The following is a 25,462-nucleotide window of genomic DNA, read 5'->3' as shown; positions in this document are numbered from 1 at the left end:
CCCTTATACACTTTTACAATTTATTTTATCAATGAATTAATTCATGTTTATTTCTGTTTAACCCGAGCAGCATCTTAAATTAATCTTCAGGTTCTCAGCTTTCAGATGATGTACATCTACTTATTTATGGTAATTTATTTATTAATTAATTCATGTTTATTTCTGATTTATGACTAGAAGAACTTGACACACAAATTAAATTAATCTGACTTGCTATCTCCCCCTAAAGACCTCCTGTACCCCGCTAAAGAAGACAAAAACGGGTCTATTGTGGGTCTCAGAGGGTTAATGCTCTGAATCCTATATATATATAACCTTTAGGTGCAGTACTTGAGTAAATGTACTCAGTTACATCCCACCACTGCCTCAGGCTACAGTCATGTGTAAACACAAAGCAACAGTTGCATAATCCCCAAATGTCTCCTCTAGACTTTTGGCCTTTATAGAGATCCTGTTGTTGTTTTTGTGTCAACTTTTAGTCCCTATGAGTCAGAAATACAAGTGCGTGCGACCGCTATGATGTCTACAAGACGCTGCTTGTGAAGCAACGGCGTACTTTACATCAGATACAAAGCCACTGATCTGACCACTCGCTTGAGATCGCTGGATGATGATTACAGTGAGCTAGCTGTGTGTGGAAACCCTTCTGTCGACACTATTTCATCTGTTTTAAGCTGGAAATGGTTTCATCATAACAAGGCTGGTAGTATTTTAACAACCAATAACACACACGTTGTCTAATCCTTTAGGTAAAGGGAGATTTTCACCTCTAGGCTATTTCACACTGTGTACGTGTATTCTAGTTAGACAGGAAGTCTGGTGATCGTTCTAACATGATTGAGGCTATTTGACCACCTGCTGCAGCGCTTTGAAAAAACATTTCCTGTTGCACACCATCTCCCACATGAAAGGTCACCGTTCATTATGTTCTTCTTCCACCATACAAATATACATTTTCTCTATAACCACTGTGAGTGCAAAAGTAAATTACAGTCTAGTTTTAGGGGATAGAGTGAAGCTACAGATATCGTATGAAACTAGAAAACGAAACGCTCCAAAGTTAGGCTAAATTTTGGCGAGGAAAAACTGACATGGCCATTTTCAAAGGGGTCCCTTGACCTCTGACCTCCAGATATGTGAATGAAAATGGGTCCTATGGGTACCCACGAGTCTCCCCTTTACAGACATGCCCACTTTATGATAATCACATGCAGTATAAATGTGTTATTTTCTCCTATTCTAAAATGGTGTATGTTAATATTTCTGCATACTGGGGTCCCTAAACAGTCTTTGAATTACATAAATTGGGTATCACTGTAAAGATGAGACTCTTGTGGATCCAATGAGCCCAACTGTATTCATGTGTGATGATGTTAGTCCCCATAGTAGCAATTTCATTGTAGTGAGACCATTTTTTTTAAAACTTGACCTCACTGTATAAAATGACCTGTGGTGACCTCTAGGATAATCACAGCCTCATGAAACGTTACAGCCACAAACTAGAGACCTAGAGCATTCAGAGGATGGATGGCTTTCCTAGCTAGATTGACAATAAGGGGGCTTCTGAGCAGTTTACACAACAGAAAGTGCTCGCCATCCAATCGCCGAAAAATTCTTGCAGAAATCTTAAAAAATGTCAAAAGTTTTTGATCCCAAATCACAGCTTGGCTTTTTCTATGGTGTTCCTCAAGGTCTTGGTGTCTTAATGTGGTATTTTGGAGGGATTATTGATCATTTTTATTCATTCTCGAGTGATAAAAGATTGTTAAATTTAGCATCAAATCTGAGTAACAAATGGTATCAACCCAAAAAAATTGCTGCAACAACTTATAAGACATAATAAAGCATGAGGATGACCATCATATACTTCTATCATAATGTTCTAAACCTTTATACATTTTTACAATTATTTTAAATAATTAATTAATTGTACTCGCTGTACATTATCCTTTACTTATTCAATTTCACAATTTGCTTTGTTATCATAGTTTTCTTACTCTTGCCATTTCCAATAGCAATACTGGTCTATCTAGTATCTTCTTATTGCTTGTATTTTCATTTTGGTCACACAATACATGCAAACACGCCATGCACAGGTAAATAATCATTTTATTCAGTTGTTACAGGATACAGTCATTACAGGGATTGCATGTAGCCCCACCCGAGGGTGCGGTCGCTCTGCTCACTTGGAACAACGGTTGTGACAAGCGCAGGTGAGAGCCGCTACCAGCACCACGAATTCACTGAAGTCGACCTCAGAGTCTCCGTTAAAGTCCAGACCTTTCAGCAGCTTGTCCACCTCGCCTTGGTTCTTTGCTCCCTGCACGGACCAACAAAACAACATCGTTGAATGTAGTTAAAATACTACGTTATACTATGCAAGAGGGAAAAATGTCAGTCTCCTTTTTCCAGCCAAGAGAGTGTTATTCAAGCGCAACGGTTGGTCTTTGGGTGCAGAAATGGCAATAAATTAACGTTGAGGGAATCTTTAAATTGGTAAAATCCACCTCAACAAAACAACTAAAACTGGGCAGCTGCAAAATATCATAATTTTCAAAGTTGTGGCTGGAAATAGTTCATTAATCTGTCATGTTTTATTGTTCGAATTCTTTTTTAACCACCCCCAACTGTTGGTCACGAACATTTCTAGGCTTAGAGCATAATTTCTTATTAAACATATTAACTAGGGCTGTCACAGTTAATAATAACTCGTTGATGCAAATTCATTTTAACGCCACTAATTTCTTAAGCGCATTAATGCAATTTTTAGGTTGTAGCGTGCTCAGTTTTAAAGCTAGAAACTAGAAAACCTGAAGAATCCATTGGTACCAATCATGTTATACTAGCTTGTCTTGAAGGAGGTTAAATAACGCTCCAAACTTACGCAAAATTTTGGCGAGGCCATTTCCAAAGGGGTCCCTTGACCCATAAAGCAGCATATTTGTCCACGCCCATGTAGATAAGAGCATTAAATACTTGACATATCTCTCTTTAAGGTACATTTTGAACAGATAAAATCAATGGCTTAGAAAATATTTCAATCGATTGACAGCCCTCGTGTTGACTTATTAAAATTTAACTTTAAACTTAGCACTGAGCTCGTACTATACAGCATATACTAAGTTAAGTGGATAAATATTGAAAGTATGATCCTCATTGAATCAGGTCTCGGGGTTATACGGTACCTTGAGCAGTGCAGGCAACTCCTTCTCCAGCAAAGTCTTCGCCTCAGCGTTGCTTAGGGTGTCCTTCTTGCCCTCGCCAGCAGCGTAGGTATCAAAGGTCTTCATCAGGATGGCCATGGCTGTCTCTAGCTGCGTCATGGTTGCTGTTTAAGAGGCGGTTGATACGGTAAAGAGGAAAAAATGGAACAGCGATCGACAGAGGAGTAGATATGTCGGGACTGGAGGGGTGGGGAACTCTTTTTATACCTTTGGGAAAAATTGGGTTTGGGTTTCGAAACGTCAGGTAAATACCGCCTTAAGTGTTTCATATAGGCGTAGGCTCCAACTGTGTAAACACAACCGCAGTCCTACAACGCCCAGTGTACACATTACCTCACATATGGAGACAGGGCTTTAGTCATTTTTGTTGATTCAAGGTGGGGTCTCTTCATAAACTAAGCCACAATAGATTCTACGATTTGTTTGATATGAGAACAAAGTAAATCGTCATTATTTTATCATGCGATGTATAAACCGTGTGCTGGTTGGTTGGTTGTCATCGCTGCTGTAGATGACACGGAAACACGTTTAAACCCAGGGTCTCTGTGGTTGGTGGTTGTCTGTGCTGCTGTGTAAAGGTGGACAAGTGCAAACAGTTTCCTGGAAACAGCTGCTCTCTTACAGAACATATACCGTACAGAAGCATTCATCTGGTCACGACCAAGCACCAGCTGCGATAGATCAATGAGAAAGAAAAAAAGCCCCTCATTTTGCCACTCCGATTCTGAGTATTCCTTTACTGTCTTTCAGAGGGTGCAGCAGATTCAGTTTTAGAGCTAGTGAAGCTACAGATATCATATGAAACTAGAAAACCTAAGGAATCCATTGGTACCAACCATGTCAGGTTAGCTTGTCTGGAAGGAAATTTAGGCAAAATTTTGACGAGGAAAAACTTTCATGGCCGTTTCAAAGGGTTCCCTTGACCTCTGACCTCAAGATATGTGAATGAAAATGGGATAACAGGATAATCACAGCCTCATGAAACTTTACAGCCACAAACTAGAGACCTAGAGCATTCAGAGAATGGATGGCTTTCCTAGCTAGATTGACAATAAGGGGGTTTCTGAGCAGTTTACACAACAGAAGTGCTCACCAATCCAATCGCCGAAAAATGCAAGTCTTGCAAGTTTTTGATCCAAAATCACAGCATGGCTTTTTCTACGGTGTTCCTCAAGGTCTTGGTTTCTTAATGTGGTATTTTGGAGGGATTATTGATAATTTTTTATCAATTCTTGAGTGGTAAAAAATGGTTAAATTTAGCACCAAATCTGTGTAACAAATGGTATCAACCCAAACATTGCTGCAACAACTTATGACACATAATAGAGCATGGGGATGACCATCATATACTTCTATCATAATGTTCTAAGCTCTTATTCACTTTGACAATTTATTTTATCAATGAATTAATTCATGTTTATTTCTGTTTAACCCGAGCAGCATCTTAAATTAATCTTCAGGTTCTCAGCTTTCAGATGATGTACACCACTTCTATGTGACATCTACTGTTGACCTGCTAGACAAAAGACAAAAACGGGTCTATTGTGGTTCTCAGACGGCTGATAGATCATGATACTAAAAGCAGTGTATTACTGTAATAGTATAACTGTGTATCCGTTTGATGTAATGAATTTGTATGTACAAGCGTGAATGTTTGCAAGCGAAAGAAGCAAAGCATGAGAAAGCTACACAGTCACATCGTGTGGTGGTTAACACCTTCTGCAGGGTACTGTAGGCTATGGGGGCATATGCAGGTAAGAGGTGGTGTTAGTTTAGTTTGTTCCCATGAGTGAAGGAGTGCCTTTCTGTTGCCTTTAACACTCTTTATCAGTCTGAATGTGACTCACTGGGTAAAGTGCCTCTGTATCTACAAACCTCAATCTATTGGGCGCCCATTAGGCTAGTATTTATTAACGTATTAGTCATAAGCACAATTTTTGTTGAAGAAATGTGACACCAAAATCACTGGCATGTGTCCCCAAGGTTATAGGCTACTATTATCCAGTACGGTGTGCTACAGGAATGAGTTGGCATTTTAGCACTTCCTGTTCCCTCATCTGGAAGTTTAATGGGTTTTTAGTTGCCTGAAATCAGGTCTGTGGTTAACACAAGCTGAAGAGATTTTAACGGTTTGTTCTACGACATAAAATGCATCAATAAATAACCCTCTCGTGAATTTAGAGCACCGGTTGTTGATGCCAATTTATCATAGTGGCCAAACGGCGGTACTACAACTTCAGTGTCCGTCACGGGATGCCATTGGGCCCAAAAAACACTTTTTCCCGTAGACTTACATTGGGAAATAGATGTCTGTAACTCAGCGGATCATTTTTTTAGGTGAATCAACTTCCCAGTATGAACACTTGAATAGCCCTTATTTAAATCATTAGGTCCTAAAAGTTGTAAAATGCACTAATAGCTGACTCCAGAGTTATTTCCCTTCCTCCGTTCACGTGAATGAGACCCAGACCGAGGCTGGAGCGAGGGCTGGGAGCATGGTTGTATTAAGAGAACTGGATACCAGCGTTGGAGGCCGGGCGCCGTTCATTCCTATGAGAGTTGCTCAGTGGAGCACGAAGCCAAAATGGCTCGACTTCCAACTGTAAAAGTACCCGGATCTTCCGCAACCATTGGGCCCATGGAGCAGGCGCAGTAGCGTCCGCTCAGTCACATGGCTCGGTCACGGGGTCACAGCCGTCAAGCTGTCGTCACGGCTTGCTAACTCCACCTCCCAGCCCTCGCTCCAGCCTCAAGACCCGTGTCCTCCCCTGTCCCAACCTCCTTAAATAGGCCTTGCAATGGATGCGGAAGTCGCCGGAAGATCCGGGTACTTTTCCAGACGGAAGTCGAGCCATTTTGGCTTCATGCGCCACTGAACAACTTTCATAGTAATGAACGGGGCCCTGCCTCCAACGCTGTATCCAGTTCTCTTAATACATCCACGTGTTTTACCAACACGGTCTCGGGGAAATTTTAGAAAATGAACACATAGCTAACCTGAAATACAGAGTGATGAGTATCGAGAGATGTAAAGATAGTAAATCATTGTCTCGGCAAAATGCATTTACAGTAAGAGTCAGCGACTCAGTATTTATCATTTTAGAAGCAGGTTGTGTGATGAAATGCACACAACAAGGCCAGCGGGGGGGGGGGGGAAACAGGCGCTGTTTCCACTTCCTGTCATTGACCTATAGTGCAGCGAACCAGCCGCACCGCAGTTTCCACCCAGCGTCCTTTTTGTGAAGCGTTGTGAAACCTGCGTCTGAATCACTAATGCAGACCACTGAATAATACGCAGCCGTGCAAGTTAAACCTCGTCATCACTGAAATGAACTTACACCACAAAAGATGGATGATAAACTGAGTTTATAGAAAAATATAAAATATTTACACTCATCTCAAATCATGTTCAGGTAAAAGTAAGTAAATGAATGTGTGTTATATATACAGTACATGTTGAAAAGTAGAAATACTGAGAAGATGAGGAACTTCCCCTGAGCAGCAGAAACTCATTCACTCTCTTTGGTCTGGACACGTTCAAAGTAGTCGACGGATTCATACACTTGTACTTGACACTGAAAGAGACAGAGACACATAAACACAATTATTGTTAGGACACATTATACTGTATCAGTGCAATATAGACCTTGTGCAAGAAAGACCTTTGCTAGTATGTACAATAAAAAACTTGTGGGCGTGAGCAGCACAATTATTCAGAAACAGGATGTCAGTTATATTTCCTAATAATGTCTCAACGCTGGAAGTCCCTGCTTTAAGTAAAGCTGTAAAACAAAATGACATTTCATACTGAGCGACGACAAAAAACTCAAAGTACAATACAGCAGTTGTGTATTAAATCATACCACAATGAAATGTTTACTTTTTAACTTAAATTGCAGTGTATTAAAATATTTATTCACGATTAATTGTATGATTGTCCGTGATTAATCGCACTTTATTTATCCGTTCAAAATGTACCTTAAAGCGAGATTTGTCATGTATTTAACAGACAACGCTCAGCCTAACGTGATTCAATCATATATGTATATATAACCCTTATAACAAGGCTGAGTCCTAACCGCGGCAGCCCGGGTTCGAATCCAACCTCTCTCCCACTTTCTAGACTATCCCCTGTCCTACAAATAAAGGCTTGAAAAAATGCCCCAAAAAATTAAAAAATTATATTTAAAAATGTAAAAATCAAAAATTTAAAAATTAAAAAAGTTAAAAAATATTAAAAATTAAAAATTAAAAAATTAAAAAATAAAATAAAATATATATGTGTGTATTAAATCCTACCACAATGAAACATGTACTTATATACCAATAGGTTGGAAAAATTATATTTAAAAAACACCTTATAATTAGGAGTGTTGATCAATTAAAAAATGTATTCACGATTAATTGCATGATTGTCCGTGATTAATCGCACATTTTTTATTTTTGAAAAATGTACCTTAAAGCAAGATCTGTTATGTATTTAACAGACAACGCTTAGCTCAACGTGATTCAATAAAATATGTATATATATATATATATATATATGTATATATATATATATATATATGTGTATATATAAGCATTATCCGGCCACTGTGTTGAACGGTGGGAAGACGACGGCGATCAACCTTCATTTATTAAGGTATCGCGAACGCTCAGTTTCAGGCAAGATCACAAAATAATTATTAGACATGTGTATAAAACAAATGTTTGTATAACAAGAGATGAATGCATACGAACTTGTCAGAATTACAACCTAAACATATGTCAAATTGCGTTGAAGTCTATGGGATCTTCGGTTTTCTTTCCCTAAAGGGAGCGTGGCCTGACTTCTTGCAAAGTACCCGTATGTGGCGGTCTGATGTATATCTGTTTTGTGTCTTTAGAGAGCAGATCTACCCATGCACATTTCACACTACTCACCACATCACCTGCATGTCTCACACTTCAGCTCACACACATTACATATAAAGTATATAAACCCCTCATGCAAAGCTATATTGGACAGAGGTTGGAAACTTTTAGTAGGTTGACTGAAGACTGTTTGAACAATATAAGGCAGAGACAGACTGACAATGAGGCTGAATCTCATTTGATAACCAAACAATGTTCCCACTAAAACAAACAAAAGACTGCTGCATGTGTGTGTGTGTGTGTGTACTCTCTGTAAAGTACATAACAGGATCACATCAAAAGGTGGTTCCCCCTTCTCCTCACAGTATTTATTGCCTCATTCACCACATTGAGCAACACCCAACAAAGCTACTTCTGCTGTTACTCTCTACAAACGCAACATTTGTGTAGTTCTGATGCCATTGATATATCGGACTCACCCACTGAGAAGAACCTCTGGAGGAGCTGGTGCTGTGTTTGTCCATCTCTACCTCCTCAGAGTCGATGTGGGGAACCTCGTAGATCACCATGGCTGCTCGTGCTGAACACACACACACACATGATTAATAGGATTATTGTACAAAATGAAACCCAGGCTGTATATACATAAACACATAGAAGCAGCACCCTTAAGCTTTATTTACAACTATGATGAGATCATTGATGTGTGAAGTAATTTTGGTGGTGCTACACTGTGTAATACTGAAGTTATTGAATATTTTTCTCTTCTCGGCGTTGCATTTTGTCGACGGTCCCTGACCACTCGTCTCACCGCCGGCTGCACATAGAGACCAACGTTATGTGTTATGTGTTATGTGTTGATTAAAATGAGGTTGTAGTTCGTTGTCTACCTTACTACGGTTAGAAAGAGCCGTTGTTTGTGTTTTAACAACGTTTTGGTTATGAGTTATTGATCCAGGAAGTTTGAATCTGTCAATATCTTCCAACTTTACTGAAGTACATGCTCTATGAACTCGAGGGAACGAGTTAATAAAAATGTTCTCCTAGGGGTCTGGGGGGGCTCCGTACTATAGTCACAGTAATGAGGGCCTGGAATAATCCAGAAAGGTCACTGCCAACAAACAGAAAGGCTGTATTCGAAACCTCATCTTATACTAGTAATACGTACTGATTTGGCCAAAATGTAGTATGTAGTGTGCGAACAAAAGCAAAAATACCAGGATGTCGTATTGATTTGGAAAAAAATCTCCAGTATGCATCAGACCAGTCTACCTCACCTACTGTATCCCACAATGCAAAGCGCTGCAACGATACCGGCTATACGGTTACAACAACAGCAGCAGCCAAAAACGTACATTTTTTGCAGCTATTTCATCACTAAATTCACTTTTGAAAACTTTTGAGGCGAGAAATCCACTGTGTAGATTTTGAATATTGACAGTTTTACGATATTAGATGGTGAATCGAATATTTGCTACAAACTGCCATATTACAGCTAGCTAGCGCCTGCCGGTGTCACTACCTCGCCAGCCGGACGGTCACGCTCACAGACCGCTATGAGCTGGCTGGAGCTCTCTAGAGACCGGTCTGTAGACGAGGGGCTTTTATTTCATTGTTGACAGATAGTTTGTTTAAATACCACAACATAAATGTTCATTATAAATAAACGGGAACCTGTGGTTATCTGTCTTTTTGGAGTTGAAAAGCTCCACAATCGCCCGCGGGCGTAGCTACAGAGCAGCAGGAAGTGGCGAGGGAAGAGGAGATGACCTGCTGAGACAACATGACCTTTAAGATGCTGCTCCGTTAAGGTCTTTTGAACTACCGTATAGGTTTGCTCTTCTGTATCGCTGAATCTTTAATTTGCTTTAAACACACCATTGCTTGTGATTTCTTGTGTTAATTGTGTTGTCTAAAAAATATACATAAAATGAATTACATTTAACTACATAAATGCTGATTTTGTCATGTCATGTTTCTATGCTGTGCACACCACAAACTAAATTATATTCACCTCCATTATATTTTGGGTGGAGGAGAATAAAATGGAGCAAAAACTAGAGGTACCACAAGAGATAAGTGAGAAAATGTTTTTTTTTTGTAATTTAGTTGAACCAACCATTTAATCTGTACCAATTGAGTTTTTTGATGCTTGAATAATATGGTAATAATATATTTTTTTTTTGTACCTCGTCTCCTTCGCAGAGAGCAGAAACACAGCAGAGTGATGAGGAGCAGTGGAGCCACCACAGCCAGGCAGATTATCACGGGAAACAGAGGACTAGATCCTGGATGTCCATGTGGTGAGAAAAAATAAAAACACAATTAGTACAATGTAAATATCAGGATTGATGTTTTTTTCTTTTACAGAAAATGAGATTTTTTATGAGTTAGAAAGGATTTAGAAAAAGTTGCACAATGAGAAAAACAGATTTAAAAAAAATCTTGCTGTCAAAGTTAACGCGATAATAACGCATTAACATAACTTGCAATTTGTAGGTTGTAACAGGCTCAGTTTTAAAGCTAGAGTGAAGATACAGGTATCATATGAAACTATAAAACTGAAGGAATCCATCGGTATCAACCATGTCATACTGGCTTGTCATGAAGGAGGATAAATAACGCTCCAAACTTGCGTTAAACTTTGGCGAGGAAAAACTGTCATGGCCATTTTCAAAGGGGTCCCTTGACCTCTGACCTCCAGACATGTGAATGTAAATGGGTTCTATGGGTACCCACGAGTCTCCCCTTTACAGACATGCCCACTTTATGATAATCACATGCAGTTTGGGGCAAGTCATAGTCAAGTCAGCACACTGACACACTGACAGCTGTTGTTGCCTGTTGGGCTGCAGTTTGACATGTTATGATTTGAGCATATTGTTTTATGCTGAATGCAGTACCTGTGAGGGTTTCTGGACAATATCTGTCATTGTTTTGTGTTGTTCATTGATTTACAATAATAAATATATACATACATTTTTATAAAGCAGCATATTTACCCACTCCCGTGTTGATAAGAGTATTAAATACTTGACAAATCTCCCTTTAAGGTACTGTGGTGTTTTGTGACCTACCTCCTGCTTTGTTGTCCGCTGTGTTGTCTCTGGCTGTAACTGTGATGACGGTACCATATCCTTGAACCTCAGTTAAACCTGGTATTTCCACTGTCACCCTGCAGATGTATCTCTCTGAATCCTCTCTTGTGACATTCGTAAAGGTCAAGTTTGAGCAGTGAGATGTCTTATTCTGCAGACTGTCTTCTTTAGAGTGATTCATCAAGTCGAAAATCTCAGTCTTCATTTTTGTTTGATTTTTCAGCCAGATAAGTCTAATCTTTTCATACTCCAGTGTCCAGCAGCAGGTGATGCTGACTGTCTCCCCCTCCATGACGGAGACATCAGGACTCTGGGTAACAGGTGTAGATGAAACACCTATGAAGAGACGGAGTGATACATGATTTGGTAGTTCATCACAGCACCGTACATAATGCATCATTTCAGGAGCTAAATGTGGCGCGTAGTGGCACTTTTCAACAAAATCAAAGGACATGCGCTAAAATCGATACCAAATAAAGCGGTAATGCCACGCCACTAGCAACTTTTTTGGTGCTAATTTCCATTTCCTATCACACTTTTATCAGTGTGTGGAATATTTAAACCATTAAAACATATTTAAATCATAAGATATTCCAAATGCTAATGTTAGCATATACTTATGATCGGTGGCGGGACGGCAGGACAACCGACCCACGGCTTCATGTTATTCTACACTAGTTGGCTACTTATCTCTACTTTATTAAACAACAGAACATAATTCACATTCAGTATAACAATAACAAATGGTATATCGCACTAAACAGAAATATTAAAACTTACATATATATATATATATATATATGTATATATATATATATATATATATATATATATATACAGTAGAGCCTTTTTTTAGTCAAATTAGGAAGTGGTTTCACATATTGCTAAACATCTTTCATGAAAACAACAAAAAAAACGTATTTATTGTTAAATTTATATTATTGAATAAAAGATTGAAATATAAAATGTATTATAAGAAAATATATAATTTTTTTTGTTGAAGAAACCACATTTCCCCGTAATGATTTTTTAATTTTTTTTTTATACATTATGAGAACGCTTTCATATATGCAGTTTACAGTTCATACTTACAAAAGTTTATAAACAAACTTTTAAGTCAGGCTTAGAAATAAACAAAGACACAAAACAAGATGTACACAAAAGAAAAAAACATCAGCATAAGAAATTATTAAAAAAAAATAATAATGAAAAATAGGTAGAAAAATATAATAAAAAAATAAATAAATAAATAAAAAAATAAAAAAATAAAAGTTATAATAATGTTTTTAAAGACATGATCAATGACAAATATGTATTTTTTTTATTTCTGCATATCGTGATTGACAGGATAATATTTATGAATAATTTTAAAGGACACTTCCTTTATCTTATTCGGTATTTAAGAGGAAGCAATTTGCCATGATTTTATATCAACATCTCTTTGAAACAGGGCAGTTATGGCTCTATTATTATTATTTTGGGGATGTAGTGAGAAACATATTTCCACTGCTTATAATATACTCAAGCACTCTACTGTACGTACATTTACTTGTTTTATCATTGACATTATCAATAACTACAGTAATCAGAATCATATTTTTGATATTTTGAGCAGAGATGTGAAGCATCTTATGTGTCTATGAATGTGATGTTAAAGTTGTTTTTACTCACTCCAAGATGAGAGGGCACAGAGAGAGGAGAGCAGCAGACTGCTGAGTAGAAGCTTCATCTTTCCACTCTGATTCACCACCGACAACTGATTCTCATCATGTCTTCAGAGCTGCTCTACGTCCAACCCACACACACACACACGCACACACACACACGCACGCACGCACGCACGCACGCACGCACACACACACACACACACACACACACACACACACACACACACACACACACACACACACACACACACACACACACACACACACACACACACACGCATGCACACACATACACACACACACACACACGCATACACACACACACAGTGGGCATCATCTTTTCCTCTGCAGAAGTTCTTTGAGAAGTGTGAAAAACCACAGCTTTTGTTGCTTCCTCCTTCAGATAGAAGGCAGCGATAACCATCTCTGTTCTCACAATGCAGTTTGAAGATAAATGTCTATTTTGACTCTGAAACACAAATACTGAAACGGATCAACGACCGGTGGTGGAAAGTAAGTAACTCAAGTATAATGTTCAGGTACTTGTACTTTACTTGAGTGTTTTAATTTTATGCCACTTTCTACTTCTACTCCACTGCATTTCCAGCCAATTAGACTGTTGTACGGCTATTAAGTAGGCGTTATCAGTCACTATAAGTCCCATAGATGTGGGTTAATTGGTGCCTACTACGCCTACTAGTAGGTTTTATCATGTATTCACATGGTAGATCACCGAAAGAAGGTATAAAAGCACAGTGACCTCTAGCGACCGTAGTAATTATGACAGGAGCAGAAGCCAAAGTCTACCCAGGAGACTGGAGTTTGCATCCATGGTGTGAAACCAGTTGTCTTTTTTAGTTCGTAGTTATTTGAACCCAAAACATGTTTTTCCCTAAACTTAACTGAGTTTTGTTTTTTTAAATCTTGCATTAGTAGTTTATATATATATAAAACAAGCAATATCTGACTGATCTAAGGTTTGCAAAGTGATATAAAGTCTCTGTTCAAGAGGGTGAATACAGGTATATTCAGACACACAATATGAGGAAAATAGTGTTTTTTTAACACTAAAACGTTTCAACATGTTAATATTGCCGTTGCTTAACAGCGGTGTTCTCATGACTTAAAGATCCCATATTGTAAAAAGTGAGATTTTCATGTCTTTTATGTTATAAAGCAGGTTTAAGTGCTATATAAATGCTGTTAAACTATCAAAACGCTCAATATATGAAGGAATACACACAGCCCGTATTCAGAAATTGTGCGTTTGAAACAAGCCGTTAGGATTTCTGTCCATTTGTGATGTCACAAATATACAATATATTTAGACCATTACACGGATTTAAAAGTAAACATTCTAAATGTGTCCCAGTTTATTTCCTGTTGCAGTGTATGTGAATGACATAAGCTGACAGGAAGTAAACATGGACCCAAACTGTTGCCTAGCAACGCAATTCTGTTGCAATTCCGTTGCAATTCCGTTGAAATGCACTAAAACGGAGCGTTTCAGACAGAGGGTGAATACAGGTATATTCAGGCAGACAGTATGAGGATAATAAAGTTTTTTTTTAACATTACAGCATGTAAACATGTTCTAGTAGAAACACAAATACAAGTATGAACCTGAAAATGAGCACGATATGGGACCTTTTTACCTAATATACTTTAGTTTCTTTATAGTAATGTGTTTGTAGTTGGGTTGTACCATTCATCTGTGTCCTGGGGTCAGATCCAGGTTATTGGGAGGTTATACATTAATCATGAATTGCTGTCTGTTATAGTGTATTTTGTAGTACTACCACTAGGAGTCCTCATAGTATAAACATTTCACATCCTTCACAGAAGGACTCTAACTTACCTCAACGGGTCCATCTTTAGACCAAATGGTGAATTGCCCCTTCATGTTACTGAAGTGCTGCATTCATACAGTAAATCCTGCACTTTTTTAAAGTAGTTTTTAATGAAAATTATTATTTTTTTAATGACATGCATTCAAGAACACAGCTGAAATCAAAGGAAATACAGGCAGCTGACTGGTCTACTTGGCTAATACGTCAAAATAAAAGCATCTCACAGTGCAGATTTAGTTTTATCCCAAACATCAGCCACTCATAAAAGGTGACACGTATTGATTTTGTGTCCTAATCGAGACATCTTTTTGTTATCGTCACTCTGCTTCTATATTTCCGTCTCATCTCCTTCCTCTTCTTCTTGGTTTTCTTCCGTTCTTCCAGGAGCTGAAACATGAACGTATACTGATGGATTAATGAACTGTAACATAAATGTCTCGACACCATTTCATCATAATGGAGTGAAAGTTATATTGTACCTTGTGCGCGTTGCTGAGCTTTTTTCGCTAAATATTTGATGGAGAAGAAGGTTACGACGAGGGCAACGATGGGCAGGCACCTCAGGACAAAAATGAGCACGTCCTTCGAGTGAGAATCTGAAATTCATGTAAATAACATCAGCTGACAGGAAGTAAACATGGACCCAAACTGTTGCCTAGCAACGCAATTATGTTGCAATTACGTTGAAATTAGCTGAAACGGAGCGTTTCAGACAGAGAGTAAATACAGGTATATTCAGACAGACAGTATGAGGAAAATAAAGGGTTTTATGGAGATTAAAGCATGTAAACATGTTCTGGTAAAAACATAAAATACAAGTATGAACCTGAAAATGAGCACGATATGGGACCTTTAATGTCATGTACATTTCATAAATTTGCTAATGTTATGCTTAACACTCTTTATTACTTTATCTTCCATTTAGAAAATCCATGTAAAAACAAAAAAATAGCCTGAGATTGACCATTACACATTTCAAAGTGCTGAAAATAAAATTAAAAAAATGAAGTTTAATTTTTAAAAGTAGGGGCAGCTATGACCTACCTTCTGCTGTGTTATCTGTTGTGTTGTCTGTTGTGTTGTCTGTTGTGTTGTCTCTGGCTGTAACTGTGATGACGGTACCATTTCCTTCAACCGTTTTTAAAAGTGGTACCTCCACTGTCACCCTGCAGGTGTATCTCCCTGAATCCTCTATTGTGACATTCGTAAAGGTCAAGTTTGAGCAGTGAGATTTCTTATTCTGCAGACTGTCTCCTTGAGAGCGATTCTTCAAGATGAAAATCTCAGTCTCTATTTTTGTTTGAATTTTCAGCCATCTAAGTGTAATCCTGCCATACTCCAGTGTCCCGCAGCAGGTGATGGTTACTGTCTCCCCCTCCATGACGGAGACATCAGGACTATGGGTAACAACAAGTGTAGATGAAACACCTATGAAGAGACGGAGTGATACATGCTTTGGTAGATCATCACAGCACCATACATACTGCATCATCATGAGTTTTTGAGGACATGCACTAAACTAGATACCAAATAAAGAGGTGCTGCTACACCAACAATAACTTTTTTGTTGCTAATTTCTAATTCTCGTTACACTTTTATCAGTGTGTGAAATATTTAAACCATATAAACATGTTTAAATCATAAGATATTCCAAATATGTTTATTTATATAAAATAATTATTAAACATTATTTAATAATTATATTCCGCTATCTCCCAATAAGCAGTAATAAATAGCTGGTAATTTATTTAATACATTTCCAGGAAAAAAATACAAAGTTAATTGATATGCTTTATTTCCATGTCTGCTGATAAATAGATAATAATTAGCAAATAACTTATTTGAAATTTCTTTAAAAAAACTCTCTGAATCATGACATTAGCTACCAGGTTACATTTGTGTAGACAATAAGTCACACAATGGTGAGATTTGAGGTTTTTCCACCTCCGATGAAGAGCAGCGTGCAACCGCTTGTCACGCCTAAGGGCCCTATTTTAACCATTATATGCTATTTTAACATAATAATTATGAACTAATGTTTGTAATAAAGTACTTTTTGAGGTAAATATTGGGGTAATTTGGCAGTAATTCCAAAGAAATTTCAAATATTTGCTAAATAACACCTAATTACCATGAAATTTGCAGACCTGTTAAATGAAGTGTTACCGACATTTGTTGTCATAGTTTTGACCTTAAACAACAGGGATTTTTATGATTTAACATCATCATTGAAATGACATTTTCTTCGACAATCGTTACCACCCAATCTTGACACAAAAAACTTCAAATTTTTCAACTTTAAATAAATCTAAATGTGTGTTGTCCCACACTGTAACTTCAATATTGTGACCTGATCGTCTACTTGTTAATTCCCAAAATGCAAAAATGTAATGATTCACTCTTAAATGACTAAATATACTATAATAAAGTCCTGAATATGGAGATCATTGCAGACTTGGTGTGTTTTTTACTTACTCCGAGATGAGACGGCACGGAGAGAGGCGAGTAACAGACTGCTCAGTAGAAACTTCATCCTTTCACACCAATTCACCACTGAAGACTGCTACCCATCTCTTTAGAGCCCCTCACCCCTAACACACACTCACTAACAACACATCTAACAATACTGCACAGCCTCATTTGGAGGTTGTTCAAAGATCTTTCGAGATAAATGTATAAAACCACAACCTCTGTTCCTCCCCCTCCAGATTAGTTGAAGGCAGCGATAGTTAATAAATATTCACAGTTTAGTGAAGCCGGAAGAGGTACTTTCTTCCGGTCTGCGCTACAATGGCTAACGACGTGTTTTAGGTGATACATTTAGCATCCGCTGTGAGTATAAATTCAGCCCTCATTTAAATTCTGACCCAGTTTGCACTCATATCCTCAATAAAAAAACATCCCCAACCCCCCAACCAAACCTTAAAGGGACTGTTTGTAGGAATCAGAAATGTCTTGTTAACAGCGACACCTGGGGCCGTTAAGTCAACGAAAGTCAGCGTCCTGTTGCTCGCGCTTGTGCTCGCTCTATATAGACATTTTATTTACTGAAATATGTCATAAAACTAAACTATCGTTGTTGCCCCTGCAGAATAGAAGCCCAATAATGTAATGCAGAGGGATTTGACAAAATCATCTTTTCATTGAAAACATTTTCACATTCTCAGACCGTTTAGTTCTCACCTCTTTTAGGTGATACATTTAGCATCCGCTGTGAGTCAACTCTGACCCAGTTTGCTTACTCATATCCTCAATGACAAACCCATCCCCAACCCCCCCAGCCAAATATTAAGAAAGGTTTAATGCTTGAGTTTAATGGCGGACTCCGCCACTACCAATAAAAACTAGCCTAAACAGTGGGCAATACCGGGGTCTGAGAAGTGAAGCCAATGCTGAAGTGCCTTAAAGGTCCCATATTGTAAAAAAGTGAGATTTTCAGGTCTTTTACATTATAAAGCATGGTTTAATTGTTATACAAATACTGTTAATCTATAAAAACGTTCAATATACGGAGAAATACACACACAGCCCGTATTCAGAAATTGTGCGTTTGAAACAAGCCGTTAGGATTTCTGACTATTTGTGATGTCACAAATATACAATATTTAGACCATTACACGGTTTTAAACGTAAACATTCTAAATGTGTCCCAGTTTATTTCCTGTTGCAGTGTATGTGAATGACATCAACTGACAGGAATTAAACATGGACCCAAACTGTTGCCAGGCAACGCAATTCTGTTGCAATTCCGTTGCAATTCCGTTGAAATGCACTAAAACGGAGCGTTTCAGACAGAGGGTGAATACAGGTATATTCAAGCAGACAGTATGAGGATAATAAAGTTTTTTTTGAACATTACAGCATGTAAACATGTTCTAGTAGAAACACAAAATACAAGTATGAACCTGAAAATGAGCACGATATGGGACCTTTTTACCTAATATACTTTAGTTTCTTTATAGTAATGTGTTTGTAGTTGGGTTGTACCATTCATCTGTGTCCTGGGGTCAGATCCAGGTTATTGGGAGGTTATACATTAATCATGAATTGTTGTCTGTTATAGTGTATTTTGTAGTACTACCACTAGGAGTCCTCATAGTATAAACATTTCACATCCTTCACAGAAGGACTCTAACTTACCTCAACGGGTCCATCTTTAGACCAAATGGTGAATTGCCCCTTCATGTTACTGAAGTGCTGCATTCATACAGTAAATCCTGTACTTTTTTAAAGTAGTTTTTAATGAAAATTATTATTTTTTTAATGACATGCATTCAAGAACACAGCTGAAATCAAAGGAAATACAGGCAGCTGACTGGTCTACTTGGCTAATACGTCAAAATAAAAGCATCTCACAGTGCAGATTTAGTTTTATCCCAAACATCAGCCACTCATAAAAGGTGACACGTGTTGATTTTGTGTCCTAATCGAGACATCTTTTTGTTATCGTCACTCTGCTTCTATATTTCCGTCTCATCTCCTTCCTCTTCTTCTTGGTTTTCTTCCGTTCTTCCAGGAGCTGAAACATGAACGTATACTGATGGATTAATGAACTGTAACATAAATGTCTCGACACCATTTCATCATAATGGAGTGAAAGTTATAGTGTACCTTTTGCACGTTGCTGAGCTTTTTTCGCTAAATAGTTGATGGAGAAGAAGGTTACGACGAGGGCAACGATGGGCAGGCACCTCAGGACAAATATGAGCACTTTCTTCGAGTGAGAATCTGAAATTCACCCACAGAGGCAACATGATTAGACTTTTTCTGTCCCTGTGACATACAACTATGCATGAAAAGTATCTGTTTAATACATTATATTATTAAGCAAAGCCTTCACCTTAATAAAAAAAAGTACCCAGAACCCGTCTCCACTGTGTAACGCTCTCCATGAAATATAATGATTAGAATCCTTCATTTTATTTTATTTTTTTTGTATTATTGTGTGACTCTATTTCTAATTTAGACACACAAATACATTCTCTCATCCGAAATTTATAATATGTTAGATTAAAATACACATTTTAGTCGTGTCCCACTGGTTAATGTTTATTTAATTCATTATTATTATTATTATTACTTTCTTCTCTTTGTATTAATATTATTATTATTTTTTTCCATTGCAATTCCGCTGAAATGCACTAAAACGGAGCGTTTCAGACAGAGGGTAAATACAGGTATATTCAGACAGACAGTATTGGGAAAATAAAGTTTTTTTTAACATTACAGCATGTAAACATATTTAATAGAAACACAAAATACAAGTATGAACCTGAAAATATGTATAATATGGGACCTTTAATGTCATGTACATTTAATGTATTTTCTAATGTTATGCTAAACACTCCTGTTACTTTATCTTCCATTTAGAAAATCCATGTAAAAAAAAAAGAAAGAAATAAAATAGTCTGAGATTGACCATTACACATTTCAAAGTGCTGAAAATAAAATTAAAAAAATGAAGTTTAATTTTGAAAAGTAGGGGCAGCTATGACCTACCTTCTGCTGTGTTGTCCGTTGTGTTGTTTCTGGCTGTAACTGTGATGACGGTACCATATCCTTCAACCTCAGTTAAAAGTGGTATCTCCACTGTCACCGTGCAGATGTATCTCCCTGAATCCTCTCTTGTGACATTCGTAAAGGTCAAGTTTGAGCAGTGAGATGTCTCCTGTTGCAGACTGTCACCTTTATAGTGATCCTTCAAGACGAAAGTCTCAGTCTTCATTTTTGTTTGATTTTTCAGCCAGATAATTCTCATCCTGTAAAACTCCGGTGTCCCGCAGCAGGTGATGGTTACTGTCTCTCCCTCCATGACGGAGACATCAGGACTCTGTTTAACATCAGGTGTAGATGAAACACCTATGAAGAGACGGAGTGATACATGATTTGGTAGTTCATCACAGCACCGTACATACTGCATCATCATGAGTTTTGAGGACATGCACATACCAAATAAAGAGGTGCTGCTACACCAACAATAACTTTTTTGTTGCTAATTTCCATTTCTCGTTACACTTTTATCAGTGTGTGAAATATTTAAACCATATAAACATGTTTAAATCATAAGATATTCCAAATATGTTTATTTATATAAAATAATTATTAAACATTATTTAATAATTATATTCCGCTATCTCCCAATAAGCGGTAATAAATAGCTGGTAATTTATTTAATACATTTCCAGGAAAAGAATACAAAGTTAATGTATGTGCTTTATTTCCATGTCTGCTGATAAATAGATGATAATTAACAAATAACTTATTTGAAATTTCTTTAAAAAAACCTCTCTGAATCATGACATTAGCTACCAGGTTACATTTGTGTAGACAATAAGTCACACAATGGTGAGACTTGAGGTTTTTCCACCTCCGATGAAGAGCAGCGTGCAGCCGCTTCTCAAGCCTAAGGGCCCTATTTTAACCATTATATGCTATTTTTTTTGCTACCATGACATTTTCAGACCTGTTAAATGAAGTGTTACCGACATTTGTTGTCATAGTTTTGACCTTAAATAACAGGGATTTTTATGATTTAACATCATCATTGAAATGACATTTTCTTCGACAATCGTTACCGCCCAATCTTGACACAAAAAACTTCTAATTTTTCAACTTTAAATAAATCTAAATATTTCAGTTTTACTGCATTTGACTTAATGAATAGTCCACTGGTATCCACGTTATTTATAATTCTTGTTGTCTGTAGAGTTACATTAAATGTCACATTAGTCGTATGTGTGTTGTCCCACACAGTAACTTCTATATTGTGACCTGATCGTCTATTTTTTAATTCCCAAAATGCAAAAATGTAATGATTCACTCTTAAATGACTAAATATACTATAATAAAGTCCTGAATATGGAGATCATTGCAGACTAGGTGTGTTTTTTACTTACTCCGAGATGGGACGGCACGGAGAGAGGCGAGTAACAGACTGCTCAGTAGAAGCTTCATCCTTTCACACCGATTCACCACTGAAGACTGATACCCATCTCTTTAGAGCCCTCACATCTAACACATACACACAATACTGCACATCCTCATTTGGAGGTTGTTCAATGATCTTTCGAGATAGATTTCTAAAACCACAACCTCTGTTCCTTCCCCTTCCAGATGAGTTGAAGACGGCGATATTTAATAGAATATTCACAGTTTAGTGAAGCCGGAAGAGGTACTTTCTTCTGGTCTGCACTACAATGCGTCCTTTTATTTACTGAAATATGTCATAAAACTAAACTATAGTTGTTTCCCCTGCAGATTAGAAGCCCAATAATGTAATGCAGAGGGATTTGACAAAATCATCTTTTCATTGAAAACATTTTCACATTCTCAGACCGTTTAGTTCTCACCTCTTTTAGGTGATACATTTAGCATCTGCTGTGAGTCAACTCTGACCCAGTTTGCTTACTCATATCCTCAATGACAAACCCATCCCCAACCCCCCCAGCCAAATATTAAGGAAGGTTTAATGCTTGAGTTTAATGGCGGACTCCGCCACTACCAATAAAAACTAGCCTAAACAGTAGGCAATACCGGGGTCTGAGAAGTGAAGCCAATGCTGAAGTGCCTTAAAGGTCCCATATTTTAAAAAAGTGAGATTTTCAGGTCTTTTACATTATAAAGCATGGTTTAATTGTTTTATAAATACTGTTAAACTATAAAAACGCTCAATATCCAGAGAAATACATACACAGCCCGTATTGAGAAATTGTGCGTTTGAAACAAGCCGTTAGGATTTCTGTCCATTTGTGATGTCACAAGTATACAATATATAGACCATTATGTGGTTTTAAACATAAACATTCTAAATGTGTCACAGTTTATTTCCTGTTGCAGTGTATGTCAATGACATCAGCTGACAGGAATTAAACATGGACCCAAACTGTTGCCAGGCAACGCAATTCTGTTGCAATTTCGTTGAGCATTTCAGACAGGGTATATTCAGGCAGACAGTATGAGGATAATAAAGTTTTTTTTGAACATTACAGCATGTAAACATGTTCTAGTAGAAACACAAATACAAGTATGGATCTGAAAATGAGCACGATATGGGACCTTTAAACTTGCATTCTTTGTAGGGGGCGACTCCTCTGGTTGCTAAAAGAATTCTGGTTGTATAGAAGTCTATGAGAAAATGAGCCTATGAAATATTACAAAGAAAAACAATAAACAACTAAAATTACAATATATTCACTTATTATGCACCCAAAAAAATTAACTTCCATTGACTCCGCCATTTTCTGAAAACGTCAGCAAATACGTCATAAGTCGTGAACTTAGAAATTTCACAAACTTTCCACTTCCGAGGTCGTGAATACGACATGAGGGGGGTGTTCATATGTTCATAATTCTTAATCATTATAACATTACAGAGGAGAGGAAAATTAAGGAATTTATATAAGTATAAAAAGTTAATAACAGGAAAGTACTATTGGCACATTTACTGTATTGTCTGTACTTTTTATGACTTATAGGGTCACATTTTGAAAATGTATTTCTACTTTTCTTGTTAGAAAACATAAAACTACAGGTCAAACCGATGTATTTTAAAGGTGTTTTGCCAGTGTTTGTTGTCTTATATCACCTCTGGATTTGCTCAGGGGCATTTAAAAGCAGTACACAATTCACGAGACAAATTCTTTATTTAGAGACGACAGTTCACGTGATACAGTCAGTCTCATTTATGTGCCATTTTATTAATAAGCTCTACTAAACAGGGGTGGGTTTGGACGGATGATAGAGAACAACAGGATGCCCTCAACCACAAACCGCTGAATGTTAAGTCTTCACACGCACCCTATTGCAGCCCTGAGGTCTTCTAGTTTGTGACTTCTAGTAAACAGATGAAGAAACAATTTCTATCAATGCTAATTAGCCAAACATGTTAATTATGTTTGTCCTGGTTTTTCCCTTTAACCTCCATATTGTAACTTTGGGTCTTTTGCTGTTTCCTTGGCTGTGTGTTTGGGATCATTGTCTTGCTGAAATGTCCACCCTCGTTTCATCTTCATCATCCTGGTAGATGGCAGCAGATTTTTATCAAGATTGTCTCGGTACATTTTTCCATTCATCCTTCCTCCAATTATGTGAAGTTTGCCAGTACCGTATGCTGAAAAGCAGCCCCACACCATGATGTTCCCACCTCCAAACTTCACTGTTGATATGGTGTTTTTAGGGTGATGTGCAGAGCCGTTTGTCCTCCAAACATGGTGTGTATTATGGCATCCAAAGAATTCAATTTTGCTCTCATCTGACCAGACTATATTCTCCCAGTATTTCACAGGCTTGTCCAAATGTTGTGCAGCAAACTTTAAACAAGCTTCAACATGCTTTTTCTTCAGCAATGGAGTCTTACATGGTGAGCGTGTATACAGGCCATGGCGGTTGAGTGCATACTTGCATACTGTACCTGCTAATTCCAGGTCTTTCTGAAGCTCTCCACAAGTGGTCCTTGGCTCTTGGACAACTCTTCCGCTAATTCTTTTCACTCCTCTGTCAGATATCTTTCGAGGAGCACCTGGTCGTGGCCAGTTTATGGTGAAATGATGTTTCCTTTCCACTTCCGGATTATGGCCCCAACAGTGCTTACTGGAACATTCAGAAGTTTAGAAATGCGTCTGTAACCAATGCCATCAGTATGTTTTGCAACAATAAGGTTGCGAAGGTCTTGAGAGAGCTCTTTGCTTTTACCCATCATGAGATGTTTCTTGTGTGACACCTTGGTAATGAGACACCTTTTTATAGGCCATCAGTTGGGACTGAACCAGCTGATATTAATCTGCACTGACAAGGGGCCGGGTTGCTTTCTAATTACTGATAGATTTCAGCTGTTGTCTTGTCTTTCCATGCCTTTTTGCACCTCCCTTTCTTCATGTGTTCAATACTTTTTCCCTGTGTCATTTCACATTATTACACATAACTTAATTTCTGAACTTATTTGTTTTGTTTCTTTGTATGTATAGATTACTTGGGTTGTTACCAACATCTGGTGAAAATTTCATGTTAATAGCACCTTTGGAAATATATTTACTGAGAAAAATGTTGACGTGTTCAATACTTATTTTACCCGCTGTATTTCAAAAATAATCTGTTCTGCACACTGATAATTTCATTATGATTACATGAACATGAGTTACATAATATTTAAAATCTATGGCGTCCCATTCCCTCCCATCATAATTATAACTTGGTATCTGTGTATAATATGGAGCTACATTTTCGCAAGTTTTACACTAGCCCAGTTACCAGTGGCTCAGAGGAAGCATTTGGCCCCTTGCACAAGTCATGATACTGAATGTTCAGTTCCCAGATTGTACCAGCAGAGGGCACAGAGCACCAGTAATTCAATGGTAACAGAAAACAGACTATTGTGACTGATCTGACTTCTCTTGAGTTATATATTATCTTTCCTTTTTGTGTTCATATACTATTATGATCACAAATAGTCTAAATATATATTTAAAATATGGGGTCCCTGTACTCCAGTGCTATAATATGTGTCAACTGGTTTGTCCGAATTTCATTTAAAATGTGTTTGGGAATATGCAGCAGTAAAGTAGATACGCACAGCAGTAATTTGCTGAGTGAGCGACATCCTAACAGGTTAAACCTGCCATAGTTGCAGTGGTGGAAGAAGTACTCAAACCTTTAATAAAAAAAAATAATGCATTCAAAGTTTTACTTCTGTTTTACTTATCATATATATATATATATATATCATATATAACTCATATTCAGTTATATATGAAACATATATGAAAGTGGCCATT

General features: G+C 37.5%; 2 protein-coding genes and 1 long non-coding RNA gene across 7 annotated transcripts in view; 1 reads left to right on the top strand and 2 right to left on the bottom strand.

The window, feature by feature from the left end:
• The window catches only part of LOC141760925 (uncharacterized), a 35,040-nt gene extending 14,514 nt beyond the window's left edge, over positions 1-20,526 (top strand). Inside the window, exons 2-3 of one of the 2 annotated variants that reach the window (XR_012592485.1) lie at positions 10,284-10,381; positions 20,437-20,526. This is a non-coding gene — a long non-coding RNA (uncharacterized LOC141760925). Of the gene's footprint in view, positions 1-10,283; positions 10,382-11,399; positions 11,538-20,436 lie in introns of those variants that run through there. The other variant, XR_012592484.1, reaches the window with a different exon arrangement.
• Positions 2,092-3,410, bottom strand: LOC141760902 (protein S100-P-like). The gene is made up of 2 exons (XM_074624007.1): positions 3,186-3,410; positions 2,092-2,320 (listed from the first exon to the last, which is right to left on the bottom strand). Exons 1-2 carry the CDS (start codon positions 3,321-3,323, stop codon positions 2,183-2,185), a joined length of 276 nt encoding a protein of 91 aa, XP_074480108.1. The 5' UTR covers positions 3,324-3,410; the 3' UTR covers positions 2,092-2,182.
• On the bottom strand, positions 6,576-20,505 carry LOC141760924 (uncharacterized). 4 transcript variants are annotated; one of them, XM_074624036.1, is made up of 5 exons: positions 12,848-13,003; positions 11,156-11,512; positions 10,268-10,366; positions 8,558-8,658; positions 6,576-6,799 (listed from the first exon to the last, which is right to left on the bottom strand). In XM_074624036.1, the coding sequence occupies exons 1-5, from the start codon at positions 12,903-12,905 to the stop codon at positions 6,734-6,736; spliced, it is 681 nt and encodes a 226-aa protein (XP_074480137.1). In that variant the 5' UTR covers positions 12,906-13,003; the 3' UTR covers positions 6,576-6,733. The 4 variants fall into 4 exon arrangements, with proteins under 4 accessions (XP_074480137.1, XP_074480139.1, XP_074480136.1 ...); XM_074624038.1 differs by lacking the exons at positions 11,156-11,512; positions 12,848-13,003 and adding an exon at positions 20,193-20,505; XM_074624035.1 differs by lacking the exon at positions 12,848-13,003 and having other exon boundaries at positions 11,156-11,929.
• Positions 20,527-25,462: the final 4,936 nt, after the last annotated feature.

Source organism: Sebastes fasciatus, chromosome 22, assembly GCF_043250625.1.
Source record: "Sebastes fasciatus isolate fSebFas1 chromosome 22, fSebFas1.pri, whole genome shotgun sequence".
NCBI lineage: Eukaryota > Metazoa > Chordata > Actinopteri > Perciformes > Sebastidae > Sebastes > Sebastes fasciatus.
This window is presented reverse-complemented; position numbering and strand designations above follow the sequence as displayed.

Bases quoted from the DNA above. Each gene is read 5' to 3' on its own strand.
- LOC141760902 (XM_074624007.1), bottom strand. From the start codon at position 3,323: ATGACGCAGCTAGAGACAGCCATGGCCATCCTGATGAAGACCTTTGAT. The intron at 2,321-3,185 runs GTACCGTATAAC...TGGTCCGTGCAG, and splicing joins AGTTGCCTGCACTGCTCAAG to GGAGCAAAGAACCAAGGCGA.
- LOC141760924 (XM_074624035.1), bottom strand. From the start codon at position 11,630: ATGTCCTTTGATTTTGTTGAAAAGTGCCACTACGCGCCACATTTAGCT. The intron at 10,367-11,155 runs GTAGGTCACAAA...ATGGACATCCAG, and splicing joins AGCGGACAACAAAGCAGGAG to GATCTAGTCCTCTGTTTCCC. The intron at 6,800-8,557 runs GTGAGTCCGATA...TGTCTCTTTCAG, and splicing joins CCAGAGGTTCTTCTCAGTGG to TGTCAAGTACAAGTGTATGA.